This window comes from Camelina sativa, chromosome 8, assembly GCF_030686135.1.
Source record: "Camelina sativa cultivar CO46 ecotype springtype chromosome 8, ASM3068613v1".
Taxonomy (NCBI): Eukaryota; Viridiplantae; Streptophyta; class Magnoliopsida; order Brassicales; family Brassicaceae; genus Camelina; species Camelina sativa.
In genome coordinates, this window is record NC_141887.1 from 7,581,295 (window position 1) to 7,598,345 (window position 17,051).

The following is a 17,051-nucleotide window of genomic DNA, read 5'->3' on the forward strand; positions in this document are numbered from 1 at the left end:
TTTCATGGTTGTCGAGATGTGGAATGAAATTCAAAACTTGGTTTTGGGACGTGATGATCCAGAAATACTCATCCCTCATTCTGCATACGCAGCAGCGGTAGGTTAAGTCTGATCGCTATACCACTGAATTCAACTGTTCAGAATCTTCAGACTGTGATATCTTCTCTACCAAGGTCATGCGGTCTTGCTTCACAGATTCATGGAAGAGTTCTGGATGGTACTTTTATTCAGTTTCTTTTTCAATCAGAAATAGATCTTATCTCAGTGCAAAGAAGGGAACCATGGGTTTTCAATAATTGGTTTGTTGCTTTCCAAAGATGGGAGGACTTTCCAAGCTTAGATTTTCTAACTACTATCGATCTCTGGGTTCAAATTTGTGACATCCCTCTGCCATATGTTTCTGATGAGACAGTGGAGCTTATAGCGAAAAGACTTGGAGAAATAGTGACAGTGGATTTTCATGAAGCAACAACTAACTCAGATAGCGTGTATCAGAGTAAGAATAAGGTTTGGAATTACTGATTGTCTACGCTTCTTTCGAAGAATCAGGTTTAGATCTGGAGAAACAACAATGATAAGCTTTCAGTATGAGCGTCTTAGGAGAATCTGTAGTAACTGTTACAGAATGACTCACCATAGGATTCAGTGTCCATTCCTTCAACGTATCTCGACTAATAGAGTTAACCCTGCAATCTCCGAAAGACTTGATCAGAATAGAGTTGTTGAGAATGATGTGTTAAACAGGGACAATATCAATTCACAATCTCAGATATCAGATAGATCATTTCTAGCACCAATTTCTCAACCTCCAAGAGTGGATACCCCTCCTCTTAATCCAGAGGAAATAGCGACTGCTTCTCCTTACTTTCCAGATTTCAAAGCTGAAAATGTTCAACACTTTGCGGTACCAATACCAAAACCAAAAAGGGCGTCAAGTCTCAGAATACAATCCTCAAACTGCTCTAATGTGACTCCATCCGATGATCATGAAAGCACTTCAAAAGCTTTAAAAAATGTAGAAATTGGAGAAGCATCCAAATTTGAAGTAGGAGAGTCATCCAAACATCCAAGAGCTGAGATAGCTAAAGATAGAGAAAGAAAACTAAAGCAAAAGGTTTAAGAGTACAAAGGTGGAGGAATTCAGATACCTCCAAAAAAGAGATAATGTCATTCTGCAATCACTGTCAAGGTTTTTTTGAGAAACTGCATTATCTTCAAAGCAGGAATAGTAGAAAGTTTGTTTACTTTTCATGTATGGTTAGAATTTTTTGGATCATGATTATCTACTTGCAGGTAAAAGATGAAAAATGGTTGCAGATCAGTGTGTACTGATCTTTGTTTCATCTTTTTAGTTTAATCGGTTAGTTTACTGATCTAGAATTAACTTTAGAAGGAAAAGGCGTTGGCCACTTAGAGTTATGCAACAATGAGATTATCTTTCATCATGTGATAATCCAACCTTTGTAATAGGTGAAAAGTGGAAGCTTCCACGGTTGTAATTTTGAATTATGTTATATAAAATCAGATTTGAAGGAAAAAAAAAAACTCAGAACCTTGTTGGTTGAGGCGTTGAGCAATCAAAACCACAATAATCAATTAATCACCAAGGTTAATCAACGAGATTCTCTGTTCTCTTTATAGTCTAAAACACATCTCATGACTAAAAATGAACTAAACATGCTTACTAATAGCTTTAAGAAAATGATTTAACCTAAAGTTTCCTTTTATTTACTTTACCAAATCAGTAAAAAAAATCAAAACTATATAAAAAAGCAAAATTTTTTTTGAAAATGATTGCCACCGAATCACAAACAAAAAACAAAAAGCAGGTTTAAGCTTTCCTTTCCTTTGGTTTCCCATTGTTGTTTGACAGAATTCGATAATGATTTCACAAACACTTTCCTCTTTCACTCACACTTTAGTGGGGGAAAAAAAGAAAAATGAATACAGAGAAGCGACAGCAAACACGCACTCTCTTCTCTCCTTTAACATCAATCATCGAAACAAAAACCTTCTCAAACCTCTCCCCAAAAGCTTCACTCTAATGGCGTTTCCAATAAATCTAATCCAAACCCTTCTCTTCTTCTTCTTCTTCTTCTTCTTCTTCTTCTTCTCTCATCTTCATCTCTGTCTCGCTTCTTCATTCACTCCAACTGATAACTACCTTCTTAACTCTGGAGCTAATACGAGCACATCTTTCTTCTCAATCCGTTCTTTTCTCAGCGACTCCTTCAACCCCGGCTCGAGTTTTCTCTCAACCGATCGATCCGTTTCGGTTTCTGACCCGAACCCATCTCCGGATTCACCCGTTTTATACCACACGGCTCGTGTTTTCCCCACCGGAGGAGGGTCATACAAATTCAAAGTCACCAGCAAAGGCACTCACTTTATCCGTCTCCATTTCGCGCCTTTTAAAGCTTCGAGCTTTGACCTAAGGTCTGCGAAATTTCGAGTTTTGTTTAATGGGTTCTCCGTGATGAACAGTTTCGGTGCTAGCTCCGTCGTCGTTAAAGAATTCGTACTCAAAATCGATGATCCTGTTTTAGAGGTTTCGTTTATCCCTTCTAAAGCTTCTGGATTTGGGTTTGTTAATGCGGTTGAAGTGTTTTCAGCACCTACTGATTTTATAATTGATCATGGAACTAAGCTTGTTATCCCTAACTCTGCTCAAATCTTCAGTAACTTGTCATCTCAAGTTCTTGAGACTGTTCATAGAATCAACGTTGGTGGTTCGAAATTGACTCCGTTTAATGATACATTGTGGAGGACTTGGGTTGTTGATGACGATTATGTTCTGTTGAGAGCTGCTGCGAAACGTGCTTGGACTACTCATTCTCCTAATTATCAGAAAGGTGGTGCCACGAGAGAGATTGCTCCTGATAATGTTTACATGACTGCTCAGGAGATGAACCGAGATAATCAGGAGTTGCAGGCAAGGTTTAACATTAGTTGGGGGTTCCCTGTTGATTCAAAACAGGTTCTACATTTGGTTCGTTTGCATTTCTGTGATGTCGTGAGTACTTCGCTTAACCAGCTTTATTTCAATGTCTTTATCAATGATCATCTTGCGTATAAAGATGTTGATCTCTCCACGCTTAACTTCCATGTGCTTGCTTCTCCTTTGTACGTTGATTTTGTTGCTGAGTCTGATCGTTCTGGAATGTTGAGGATTAGTGTTGGACCGTCTGATCTTAGTAATCCGTCGAGAGTTAATGCTTTATTGAATGGAGTTGAGATCATGAGGATTGTGAGTCCTGTGACTGTGAGTGTTAAAGAGGGGTCTGGAAAGAGAAGTGTTGTTTGGATCGTGGTTGGCTTGGTTTTGGGAGGATTTGTGTTCTTGTCTCTACTCTTCTTGTGTGTTTTGTGCATGTGCAGGCGCAAGAACACCAAGACGAGGAATTCAGAGAGCACTGGATGGACACCGTTGAGGAGGTTTAGAGGCAGTTCTAACAGTAGAACAACTGAGAGAACTATTAGTTCTAGTGGCTATCAAACTCTGAGAATCTCTTTCGCGGAGTTACAATCCGGAACCAATAACTTTGACAAAAGTTTAGTAATCGGAGTTGGCGGATTTGGGATGGTCTTTAAAGGCTCTCTTAAAGACAACACCAAAGTAGCTGTGAAGAGAGGCTCCCCTGGTTCAAGACAGGGCTTACCAGAGTTTCTCTCTGAGATAACCATTCTCTCTAAGATCCGTCATCGCCATCTGGTTTCGCTTGTTGGATACTGCGAAGAACAGTCTGAGATGATTCTGGTTTACGAGTACATGGATAAAGGACCGCTCAAAAGTCACTTATACGGATCCACCAACCCGCCTTTGTCTTGGAAACAACGTCTTGAGGTCTGCATTGGTGCAGCCAGAGGTCTTCATTACCTTCACACCGGTTCTTCGCAAGGAATCATCCACCGGGATATAAAATCCACCAATATCTTACTAGATAACAACTATGTAGCCAAAGTTGCAGACTTTGGACTCTCAAGATCAGGTCCTTGTATTGATGAAACACATGTGAGCACTGGCGTTAAAGGAAGCTTCGGGTATCTTGATCCTGAATACTTCAGAAGACAACAGCTCACGGATAAATCCGATGTTTATTCATTTGGTGTTGTTCTATTCGAAGTTCTTTGCGCTAGACCAGCTGTTGATCCGTTGCTTGTCAGGGAGCAAGTGAATTTAGCAGAATGGGCAATAGAGTGGCAAAAGAAAGGAATGCTCGATCAAATCGTTGATCCGAATATCGCTGATCAGATCAAACCGTGCTCATTAAAGAAGTTCGCTGAAACTGCAGAGAAATGCTGTGCGGATTATGGCGTGGATAGACCGACGATAGGTGATGTTTTGTGGAATTTGGAACATGTGCTTCAGCTTCAAGAATCCGGACCATTAGACAAGCCTGAAGAAGTTAATGGAGACGATACCGGTTCAGGAACGGCTCGACGAGGTCCTTATAGTGGCTCAAACACAGAGAGGGACAGTGCAGATGATGGAACTTCAGGCATAATCAGTAGCAGCCAAGTGTTCTCTCAGCTAATGACCAACGCTGGCAGATAAAAATAGAGGGGACACAATACATTAACCGGTAAATCAAAGCGGTGTACCGGTATCTCAAATTCGGTTTGTATTTGGTATAATTTTGTTTGGTTTTGTAACTTGTAGAGTATTTGATTGTTCATTTCGCCATTTGTTTGTAAAACGGATGAATCATAATAAACCGGTAGAACTAACACATAATTTGTGTGTTTGGTTAAATCTTTAACCGGTTTAGAGTGGAGAAATTAAAAACCGGAATCTCAAAAAGTTCTTGATAAACCGTAAACCCTCTCAACTCTCAAGCCACAACGCTCAGCGAAACATAGCTGAAGCAGCACTATCATCAATGGCGTCTCTGAGATTGTTCTCCACGAATCATCAATCTCTTCTGCTTCCGTCGTCGCTCTCACACAATCCTCTAACATCATCTTCACCAAGATTCGTCAAAAACCCCAGCAGACGGAGTCCAATACGATCCGTTCTTCAATTTAATCGCAAACCTGAGCTCGCCGGAGAAACGCCGCGAATCGTTGTAATCACCTCCGGAAAAGGCGGAGTTGGTAAGACGACAACCACCGCAAATGTCGGTCTCTCTCTCGCTCGTTACGGTTTCTCAGTTGTAGCCATTGACGCGGACCTTGGGCTACGTAACCTCGATCTCCTCCTAGGGTTAGAGAATCGAGTCAATTACACCTGCGTCGAGGTTATAAACGGAGATTGCCGTCTAGATCAAGCTCTGGTACGCGATAAGCGCTGGTCAAATTTCGAATTGCTTTGTATCTCGAAACCTAGATCGAAACTTCCGATGGGATTTGGTGGCAAAGCATTGGAATGGCTTGTCGATGCGTTGAAAACTAGACCGGAAGGTTCGCCTGATTTTATCATCATCGATTGCCCTGCAGGAATCGATGCCGGATTCATAACGGCCATTACTCCGGCTAATGAAGCGATTCTTGTAACAACTCCGGATATAACAGCGTTACGGGACGCAGATAGGGTTACGGGTTTACTCGAATGCGATGGAATACGAGATATAAAGATGATAGTGAACAGAGTGAGGACTGATATGATCAAAGGAGAGGATATGATGTCAGTGTTAGATGTGCAGGAGATGTTAGGGTTGTCGTTGCTAGGTGCGATTCCTGAAGATTCTGAGGTTATCCGAAGCACGAACCGAGGGTTTCCGCTTGTTCTGAATAAGCCACCAACGCTTGCGGGATTGGCATTTGAGCAGGCAGCTTGGAGACTCGTGGAGCAAGATAGTATGAAGGCTGTTATGGTGGAGGAAGAGCCTAAGAAACGTGGATTCTTTTCTTTCTTTGGCGGCTGAATGGGATATGAATCGGAACGAATCGAAACTGAATTGGACTTCCTCGGGTATGTATGCATCGAAATCTTTTGTACAGGAACTAGGTTTTTTTTTTTGAAGATTTTGTCACTTTGGCTTTGAGAATATAGATTTGTTCCTAGGACAATGTGGAATTCTACTGCTAGTTTGTTGCTGAGTTCAAGCTTTTGATTCTTATGCCTTTTGTTTCTTGAAGGTTCTTGATTTCTGTTTCTGTAATCTGTTTATGTAAAATTGAGATTTTCCAATATATCTCAAGTTCTTATGTCATATGGTTCTGAGAATTTTAATAGCTTAGCTGATCTGATCAGAACTTTCCCCTAGTTAGCCAATTGGTAAGATGATTATTTTGTTGTCCCTTTTGTACTACAGGCTTGAGTATAGTGCTTTGGTATCCGTTAAGTTCTGAAAGTAGATTATTTGAAACTGAAACTCTTAGCTTAGCTGATCTGACTCGAACCAAAATATTGTCCATCATCATATATCTCATGCTGTTAATACAATGATAACCCCTCAAAACTTTTTATTTATTGAAACGAAACAAGTTTACATATCTTATGAGATTTCTGGTTCAGCACATTGTAAATAGTTCCGGTTTAAGAGATACTTGTTCGTTTTCACCACTGTAGACAACCCCTTCCGTTTGTTTACTACTACTTTACACACATGCTCATTAGAACCACAGCAACATATAGGTTACTTAGTTCCTCACTTGTGTCAGAGACACAACAAATCAAAACCAAAACTTGGGATACGAATCTATATCAGGGGTTGAAAAATGTTTGTGATCTTCCGAATTACGCCGAGTCACTCTCTTGAATTTTGACATTGCAAGCTTCTAGATCATTACTGTGACTGCTGTCCGAGTCTGTGAATTTCAAGTAATTCTCGATGTTCTCTGAGCTTACGTTTCTCAGTTGGTCGAGCCACCGGTGGTGGCTATTCTGTTTGGGTCTTGGGCGATTGCTGATGGCTATGGCAAGGTCATTGGGGAAAAGTTCTCGAAGAACAAAGGCATGGATGATGGTGGTCACAAGCAGTGCAAACACGACTAACGTTGCAATGGCACAGAGGACCACGCACATGATTTGAGTCATGGTGCTCCTAACTATTGTTGCATACCTGATGGTTGCAATTGCAGCACCGGTCATCGGAAATGTGTACGCCCACCAAGACAACGAAAATCTACAAGGAAATAAATAAAGAGTGTATAAGAAGTTAAGCCAGCGGATAACTGAAAACCGAACCGTATGGTCCGTAACAGAAGTAATTTGCTTAAGTCTTACTTGATTCCGCGGAAGAAATTAATCCGAACAGCCTATAAATCAAAGAAAGGGAAGATTTGTATTAGTGAATACTTTTCTGAACAAGGAAATACATATGAGCTAAAATTATATGTAAAACTTACCAATGAGAAGTAGAGGAAAATGGCTATAAAGTAACAAACTTTGGAGCCATAATCGAAGGAGCCAGTAATCTTAGCCCAAGCCATGGAGGCAACACTTGGAGCCGCGACGAAGAGGAAGAAGACAGGGTGAAGATCTTTAGGCAAAGTCTCGTTGGTTGGTAGCCTTTGGTAGAGAGTCACGAACAGAACCAAGTAATGAGCCATCCCCACGGCGTAGAAGAATATAGGGCCTTCTCTAAGTCCCATGGACGCACCAAGCAAGGCCCCGACAAAGTTTCCCACGACCGAGAGATGGTTCGTTGGGTTGGCAACTCGGGAGAGCCGGCGTTGACCACCGGACATCCATTGACCGTAGATTTTGAGCTCAAGACAGATGAAAGGAAACATAAGGAGGTACCAAAGATAATGCGGCAAATCTGTGATTATGGAAGGTGGGACACCGAGGGCCAAGAAGAGTAAAGAGATGAAAGGAGCAAAGAAGAAGTTGATTCTGATTGGATGGTAGTATTCGCGGCGTACGGCTTCGAAGTAAAGGATGATCTTCAGGAGGTAGATGGTGGCGATGGTGAGGATCAAAGCGACTGAGATGAACCAGAGACCCTGGTTGATCCAAAGAGGTATGTGAAGGAACTTGGTTGGCTCTGCGGTCGCTAGGGTCTTCCACATTATGGCTTGGCTGCTCACTCCTAGGCACATACCAAATGTTGAGATCGGGTAACGGAGAAGAAACGGCCACTTTTTATCATTTGGTAGAACGATCTCTTCTTGTGGCTGCGACGTAGGAAAAAAATAAGAGTGTTATAAAACATTAAAGCAAAAGCTTATCACAAATATTAACGCAATTCTTGTATGTTGTATCCGTATTCGTTATTTCAGAGAGTTATATGAGCGGTAGTGCTTTAATATATGATCGAAACTAAATCATATTAATTGAAATGTAATATATATATCAAAAAATAAGCGTTGGTACGTACCCGTAGAGTCTCCAATTCAGGACCTTCCAAGGCATCATAGTAGCGGTCCACAGGCATGGCTTCATTGGTATTTATATTCTGGTTATTCCGTTTTGGTGTCTCCGGTTCAACAGAAGCTGGTTTTCTTGTGAACTGTCTCTCGAGTTTCCCCGACCAAGTCTTGAACGAGTTGTACCTATTGTCTTTAAGCTTGTGCGTCGCCGGAATATGATCTTGATGTTGACGACCACTCTGATGTTGTTGATGTTGATGATGATGATGATTATCATTGCTACGACGACGATCATCGTCACCCTTACCAGTTTCTATGTAGAGAGATGAGACTTTGGTGATCGGCTGAGAGAGAAACTTGACAGATTTGCCAGTGGATCCACCTTTTGTGTTGTTCTCGGAAGATGAAGATGTCGTTGGATCAGAGATCATGAGAATATTTGGTGACGTTGGCATTGAGATTGATGGTTTTCTTTGATGAGTCCATGGTGGAGTCTCATTGTAGTTATGATGACCTTCCATTGAGTCTATTGATGTTGATGATGCTTCTTGACCATTCTGTCCATATAAATATTATGTAACATAATTTGCTCGGAGTCAGTTATATAATAAGTTTATAATCCAATTTTCGCGAATGTGGAAAGTGATATATAAAAATAAATAATATACCAAAGTAGGCGTGGAGTTATGAGAAGGATGAAAGCGACTGATTATGTGAGGACTAGGCTGAGCACTATCTTTGTAATTGTCAAAGCCAACCATTTCTTCTGTTGTGGCTTTTCTCAGTAGACTTGGAAGCTCTTCTTCTACTTGAATCGCATAGTTTGTTTTCTGATCCATTTTTTCTTCTATTCTCCCACCCTATAACAAATTCAAATATTTACATACTAATTAATTAGTTGACACCTATGAGTTTTTCGTTATTTTAAAAGTCTATACTAGTAAATTAATCTTCTGACTTCACTTGTAGTATTTTGATTCATTCATTAACAAAAATGATTGATGATAAGTATAGACCCCTTAAAGTCAATTCAATTGGCATTTATATATATTTTTTGATGGTTGAAAAAAGCATATGCGAGGGGAAACAGAATATATATATTAGAGAATATTCACAATAAAATATTGGCCAGTGAAAAGGACTTCTAAGCTCTAACGAGTAGGCCTGGAGCAGATATCCGGTTTTTTTGGAATATCCGTATCCATATCTATATCCGTTTTATCTGTAATTTGTTATCCGTATCCGTATCCGAAAATTTTGGATATCCGTTAAAAATTCGATTATCCGCGAATATTCGCGGATATCCGTAAATTTTTTTTAAAAAAAAATATATACGTATTTTAGACTAAAATACCGCGTGTTTGTATAAAATACTATGTATTTTGGACAAAAATACCGGATTTCCGTATATTAATACCGGATATCCGTGAAAAACCGAATATCTGTTTTAAATTTTAGGATTATCCGTATCCGTATCCGAATATAATACAGGGTATCAGAGAAAAAACGGATATCCGTTATCCATTTTGAAATTTAGCACTATCCGTATTCGTATTCGTATCCGTATCCGTTTTATCTGATATTTCACTATCCGTATTCGTATCCATTTATCCGAATATCCGTTTTTTTCGGAGCGGATTCGGATACAAATACGGATATCCTCGGATAGCGGATAATAATCTCAGCCCTACTAGCGAGTTCTTAATTCATTAGAATTTTCGCCTTTTTCCCTTTACAATTCTCTATAACATGATCTGGAAAAATGAATTTGGGTTTTACATTTACTAAAATCACAAACTGATATGAAAAGTCTAGTGGTTTAGCCCACTAAAAATCAATTTGACCTAAATTCTCCACATATAACATCTACCTAATATGTATATCAATAATATGCAAAGTCTAGGTGGTTTGTCACTCAGCTGTGGTTTCTAAGCTGAATGGAATTTGACTGTATATACGTAGTCACTTACTTCACTTGCCCTATATGTATTGGAAAATGATGTTATCGGCTAGAAAGAGAAAAGAAGAACACTATTGTTTGTTTATCGAAAACAATTGCATGCACTTGAAACCTATAAATGTTACTTGCATGCATCTGGGATCCCAAGAATTCTCTCCTCAAATCAAGAAACAATCATAAAGTAAAAAAAAAAACCCAACAAGAAAGGACAAAGAAGAGAACAAAATACAGTTTCATAATTTTTTTGGTTTTCGAATTATAAAAGCTTTCCTTGTGGTTTCTGAATTTGAGTTGTAATTTAGAAAACATAAACTGTAATTTTAGAAGTGCATTGATAAATCCTTATATACACCGTTTTTTACGTGGTTATTCATTCTTCCTATTCATTTGGAATGTTCCACGTCAATGATCTAAAGCTAAACCAATTCAAAAAATCTGTATTTTCAAGTTTCAAATAATTCTTAGATAATATTAACACTTAATTTTTCTATATTTAGGAAATATTCAAAAGAGCTAACTAATTTTTTCTTTTATGAAACAAAAACTCCTGTAAACAATATAAATATATATATATATATATATATATTTCTTTCTTTTTGTTGTCATTAAAAAAAAAATTATTTTTGGAAAGAAAAAAACAAAATAACAAAAGATCTCAAAAATGTATGGTGTGGTTGCTATGTACCCATCAACTCATCGGGTCCACTTCAAAGTTATGGCTCAACCGGCCAAACAATGCTATGCTTATTCACGCGTACGACTTGGTAACCAATATAAATTGTTTCATCGATTGAGAAAACCGATTTGATCCTATATAAAATCACTACATGTACTAGCAAAAATATGAATCTCCGATAAATTTAACAACATCCTTGCACGTACGTTGGTTTTACACAGTAAACGCATTAAAACTTGCGTCAATTGTACATTTTGGGGTTTAAGCCTAATTTTCTGTGTTTGAAGCATTCTTGGGTTTAAGAAAAGCAAGAATCATCAGAAAAGACCTCCTAAATCAGAGCTCAAGTAAATGATCAATATTAATGCAAATGAAGAATCGCATTTTCGTAACAAAGTGATGTAATGGACTCTGTCAACAATGAACCCAGAAAAATAAAGAAGGAGAAATGAAATAAACACTAACCTGGAGAATTTGAAGATTTGCAGCCGTAGAAATGGTGTTTTCAAAAATAACAATTATAGATCTTTCTCTTTTTTCTGTATCTTGTAGAGATAAGGAAAATGGGGATTTTGGTTTGAAGACGAAGGAGGAAATAGAAAAAATAAAAAGTGAGTTGGTTTGGGCGAGAAACAAAACACGTCTTCGTACTATAAATAAGTGTTCACGTAAGTACAGTTAAGGAAACATATATAGTGAATGTATTTTGTTATAATGTATAGCTGTAATTCAAAGCTTTCAACGTGGCCGTCTTCTTGTTGATCAACTAGTCACAAATCACGTCATTGACAATCTCAAGTTATTTTATTTCCTATTATATTTTTTAGTCGTTGTGATATGTTTTATAAGCATTGGTCATTAGGTGGTGGACCACATTATACGAAAACGGACAAAAACTGAAACAAATGTTATTTGGAAGATATTCAAATTAATTCATGAAATTGAAATTGATATGTTATTTGAAACATACATAATATTTATATATACATTTTTGGAGATATTTATAAAATAAATCTCGAAGTTGACACTTAATTACATACCATTGACATTAAAGAATTAATTTAATAAACAAACTAATTCTATTTATATTCGATTTTTTTTATAGAAACTAAGTGTTTTAAAAGGTAACAAACATAATTGTAAATATATACAGATTTTATTTCCTTATTTTATAAGGAGGTGAGTGAAGAGGTATTGTTCTTTAAAAATTTGAAAAACTGATTTGATAAAAAGTGACTTTTAGTATTACATACTATATTTTATTTTTACGGGTTTCGTATGATAAGTTTTTGCGGATTAAAAATCTTTGAACATGTTGTGTGATCCGCCTAGCATGGTGGGTTTAGACTATAGAGCCAACACTAAAACTATTAGTTTATTTTATATACTATAGATTCGTAGTCATAGTTTAAAAAAATTAACTTATAAATTATTTAGTATATGAACTACAAAATATTACACATACTACAACACATTCTTAATATTCAAAAAAAAAAAATTTGTATACACATCAAATTATACACTAACATACCATATAGGCATATACCTCTGTTTAATTATAGAAAACAAAACTAAGTGTTTTAAAATTTTATATTCTATCTAATAACAAATTTAACGTAATTAAGTTATAAACTGTAAAAACGTAAGAAGAAAAAAAAACATTCTAATTAGGTTATAAATTGTATAAATTATTTAGATAAAAGTTAATTAATTGAGAATTTGAAAACTAAATAAATTTAAAATTTTATTTAAAATACAATAATTTATAATTTAGTCACACGGTGTACCGCGGGTGAAAACTTAGTGTTATCATATGAATGAGATTTTAAATTTTTTTTTATAAGAAATATCAAAATTTATTTTCTTATTATAGCTCATCGTCAACTTTTCAATGGAACTAAAGAAGCATATAATGTTATTTGGAAGTATATTTGATTATTTAAGTATTCGCTAATTACAATGTGACACTTCGGTTTTTAGATGATATGAAAGTTTTAGAAAAGGACAATTCTTGGGTTCACCCCTAGGGGTGAACCACTCTTATTCACCTCCTTTAAATTAAGGAAACAAATCTTAATTAAGGAAATAAATTCGGTAGATTAATCAATTTTAAAATTATTAATTTAAATATTATATTATAGTTTTTAATTATTACATCTAAATCCTAACCATTTTTTATAAACCCAAACCGACATATAATTTTGTTTAATTGTAAAATCTAAACCCTAAACATTCTTTTATAAACCCAAACCGACATATAATTTTGTGTAATTGTAAAATCTAAACCCTAACCACTCTTTTGTAAACCCAAACCGACATATAATTTTGTTTAATTGTAAAATCTAAACCCTAAACATTCTTTTATAAACCCAAACCGACATATAATTTTGTTTAATTGTAAAATCTAAACCCTAACCACTCTTTTGTAAACCTAAACCGACATATAGTTTCATTTAATTGTAAATATATAAACCCTAACCACTCTTTTGTAAACCGAAACTGACAGATAATTTTGTTTAATTATAAAATCTAAATCCTAACCTTTCTTTATAAACTCAAACCGATATAAAAAATTTAAAATTACAAATTTAAACTCTAATCCTCTTTTATAACCCAAACCGACATAATTGCATTAATAAAAGATCTACATAATTTGTTTCCTTAATTTGTTTTGTCTTTTTATTTTAATTTTGATTTTTTTTAATATAATATAACATGACATATTGTTGTATTTTGATTGGTTAATTAAGAGGGGGTGAATGAGAGTTGTTCACCCCTAGGGGTGAACCCAAGAAATTTTCTTTAGAAAAACTGTTATCAAATTTGTCTAACAAAACGATCCAAGTGCAAAAAAGAGATTATATAACACATCTTGCCAATCCGAAGAAAGACAATGATCCGGATGTAGCATGCATATATATATATACCTGCCGAAGTTTGTGTAGAAGGCATCATCACTAAAACTTAACTACTATGCGTTGAAGGCTACCAGAACCAAACCTATTTCACATATACGTAGTTCCTAGTACCCATGACTTAACCATTGCATAGCCAATGCATCTTTTATTGTAGCCACCTAGTTCTAAGTGGGTGTATTCAATCTAATATTTCAAGTGATTTGAGTTTACAAGATATTTTAAATGATTTTGATGATTTGAAAGAAGTTGATATAATTAAATGTAAAGTTTTTTCAAGTCCCACATAAAATAATGAGACTTGGATTTCTATATTTTAAACTATAAAAATCCTCTCAAATTTTCCAGAATCCCTAAAAATCATTAAAATCCAAATTTACAAATTATTTTGAATAACTCTATATATTAAGGTAGATTTTTAAATCATTAGTTCAATAACAGTAAATTTTATAAGACTTTTTAAAATCTATTATTGAATAACATAGGTGCCCCAATAAATTTTCACATATATATGTCTAAAGCATTTTTGGTTTATGGATTCTATTTTTGTGTCTTTATTTTTTTTCTGCTGGCATATATAAATTAAAAATCAATTGTCAAGTTATCTATAATAGAATTAAGGGCCAATTAGGTGTGTATAGCCAAATTATGAGTGGTAGAATACAAAATTGTTTTTCAGAAATCAAGTACATGATAATACGACTAACCCGACATTTGTTCTTTCTTATTTATTTATTTTTTTTTTTGAAATTTGTACAAAGAAGTAGAAAAGAGGAAGAAACCAAGTTGGCTTACAAAACCCTCCGCATAGATTGTGTCGTACTGTCGTTAGGTACGTATTTTTGGTTGATTGTTTGAATTAGGAATTTTAGCTGTTACCGAATTGTTTTTATAAATGTCCAGTTCTATATTTTAGTTAACCATAAAATATAATATTTTTTGGTTCCTATCTATGCGCTGTACATGAGTTTTGTCTTTAGAGCGGACAAAACTAAGGTTTGACTATACAGCAGATTGATAAATGTTCAAGATAAACTTAACCAGCAAACGTTTTGTATAATTTAAGTTTTTCCTATTAAAGTAATTTATCATCTATTGGTTGGTCTAATTGGTTGATGTGAATTGTGAAACTTATCAAAACTTAATGAAAACATTATATATTCTAGAATTATCAATTATTTATATTCTTTGATTATATATGCTAGAATTATCGTAAATGTTTCCCCTTAAACACGTAGAGAATCTATATATATCTAAAAGAAATGTCCTCGATAATAGGACGACTTAATAGCTTAAATAACTATAATCATTACATCATTGAGTTAGATGAAGAGGACTTGAACCATATTTTAATTTCGAGTTTATCTTAGACTAAGTAATCTTATAATACAGACAAGATCACTTTTTTGTTTTTGCTTATGCCAGAGTAATACAACTAAACAAGAAACCTAGGATTTTTCTCAACTTGTATTTGTATCATCTTCAATCTATTTGTCACATATATCAATTTTCTAGTATTTAAGTAATTTAGATCCATTGAATAATATAATTGCATGCAATTTGTCGTATTAATCTACAGTTTTAGAAGATATTTAATTAAACTATTACTACGGTTTGTTTCAAATAATAGATTGAGCTACCATCAACTGACTTTTTTAGTTTCCGGTGATTTTCTTAATCTATTTTACGCTGAATCCTTTTTCTCGATTATTTAGCTGTATCATTTTATTTCATTTATTTTTTTTGGATGTCGCATTTTTATGTAAAATTCTTTTTTTGGATGGATGGATGATGCAAGCAGACAAAACTAGAAAAATGAATTTAAAGGGAGACAGAAAAACTTATTTTCTTTTCCTACCAATTTGTGAAGGACAAAATTTAGTGAAAAAGTGAATAAAATTTTAGAAATTTTGGAGCAGCAATATGATTTGATGAACCCATGCGACTTGATAAGTGATGTTTCTTTGATTGTCAATTTAAAGTTTGGAGTTCTTATCGTAAATAAAAGCTGGCATCTTCTAGTATCTGGCCCATATAAAACCCCTACCTAATATAACCTAAAATTAATATAATTAATTATTATATATAAAAGATAAAATTTGTCATTGCAACTTTTAAAAAATCCGTCATTTTTCTAGTACAAAAAATCTGGCTTAAAGTTCATACATGCATAATTCTTAAAGTTCTTTAAATTATTTCGTATAACTTTAGTTTAATCATCTTAAGTATGATTTATAAGATATATATAAAAAGGTTGAAATGTGTTGACGACGCAAACATGTTCGTTTTATTATAGAAAAAATACATATGTGTATATATCTTTATATTATATATTAAAACAAACAAACCCATAAAGAATGGAGTTTTCATCTGATAATCTGAAAACTCCCTAATAGATTTATGACAATCTCAAAAGTTCTTCTCTTTTTTTTTATTTTTTTTAAAATCAAGAAAGTGGTGATTTGCATTATTGTCTAAAGAAAACTAAGATATTTACAAAAAATATTTGGGTAGTATTCACCCAACCAAACAAAATCGGATCTAAGACCCGAAAAACTGAATCGGTATCTTTAAAAAAAAAAACTGTAAAATTTATGTTTAAAACCGCTCTCTCGTCACTCTTCTGGAAACTCGAATCGATTTGGGTGAAACTATAGAACTAGGGTTTTCTCGTTTTCTTTCAATCAACCAAAAATCGAGTAAGAAGATGGTGAAAACAAGGGGGGAGGGTCGTGTGAAGAGGAGTGATCGTTTGAAAGAACAGAAGATCTCACAAGGAGATGGTAGTTCGAAAGCAAAAACCGATTCGCCGGAAGTAGGTGTGTCGGGTTTGAGTCCGGCGACAATAGGAGGAGAGAGAGCTTTGAGTACGGTGGCGGAAGAAAGTGAAACTCGAATTTCGGAGGAACCCAATCCGGTGGTCGAAGGAGAAAATGCGAAGGAAGGAGAGAAAGCAAAATCCGGTACTCCGGAATCAAGTAATCGAGAAGAAGATGATGAAGAAGGAGGAGATAACGAGAGATCTACTTCTGTGGAATTAAGCGATGGAGAAGAAGGGGAAGAAGGAAACGATGAAGGGGAAGAAGAAAACGATGAAGGAGAAGAAGGGTAAGAAAAAGAAGATGAAGGAGAAGAAGAAGAAGAAGATAAGGAGGGAAGTTCGAACTCGGCAGGTAACTCAAGAAGGAGTACAAGCGAAAGTGAGAGGGAGCACGAGGAGCACAACGATGCAAGTGTAAGTACA

At 35.4% G+C, this 17,051-nt stretch overlaps 2 protein-coding genes and 2 pseudogenes across 3 annotated transcripts; 3 read left to right on the forward strand and 1 right to left on the reverse strand.

The window, feature by feature from the left end:
• Window positions 1–4: 4 nt before the first annotated feature.
• On the forward strand, window positions 5–1,120 carry LOC104709321 (uncharacterized protein At4g02000 pseudogene; annotated as a pseudogene).
• Window positions 1,121–1,901: 781 nt separating this feature from the next.
• LOC104706697 (putative receptor-like protein kinase At5g24010 pseudogene) lies at window positions 1,902–6,152 on the forward strand (annotated as a pseudogene). Its single transcript, XR_015564002.1, has one exon. The product of XR_015564002.1 is annotated as a putative receptor-like protein kinase At5g24010 pseudogene (transcript).
• Window positions 4,881–6,152, forward strand: LOC104706699 (septum site-determining protein minD homolog, chloroplastic). The gene has a single exon (XM_010422908.2). The coding sequence runs from the start codon at window positions 4,881–4,883 to the stop codon at window positions 5,862–5,864; it is 984 nt and encodes a 327-aa protein (XP_010421210.1). The 3' UTR covers window positions 5,865–6,152.
• Window positions 6,153–6,388: 236 nt separating this feature from the next.
• On the reverse strand, window positions 6,389–11,679 carry LOC104706700 (S-type anion channel SLAH3). The gene is made up of 6 exons (XM_010422909.3): window positions 11,358–11,679; window positions 8,925–9,116; window positions 8,265–8,813; window positions 7,291–8,061; window positions 7,169–7,200; window positions 6,389–7,067 (listed from the first exon to the last, which is right to left on the reverse strand). The coding sequence occupies exons 2-6, from the start codon at window positions 9,093–9,095 to the stop codon at window positions 6,680–6,682; spliced, it is 1,911 nt and encodes a 636-aa protein (XP_010421211.2). The 5' UTR covers window positions 9,096–9,116; window positions 11,358–11,679; the 3' UTR covers window positions 6,389–6,679.
• Between the last annotated feature and the right edge of the window lie 5,372 nt (window positions 11,680–17,051).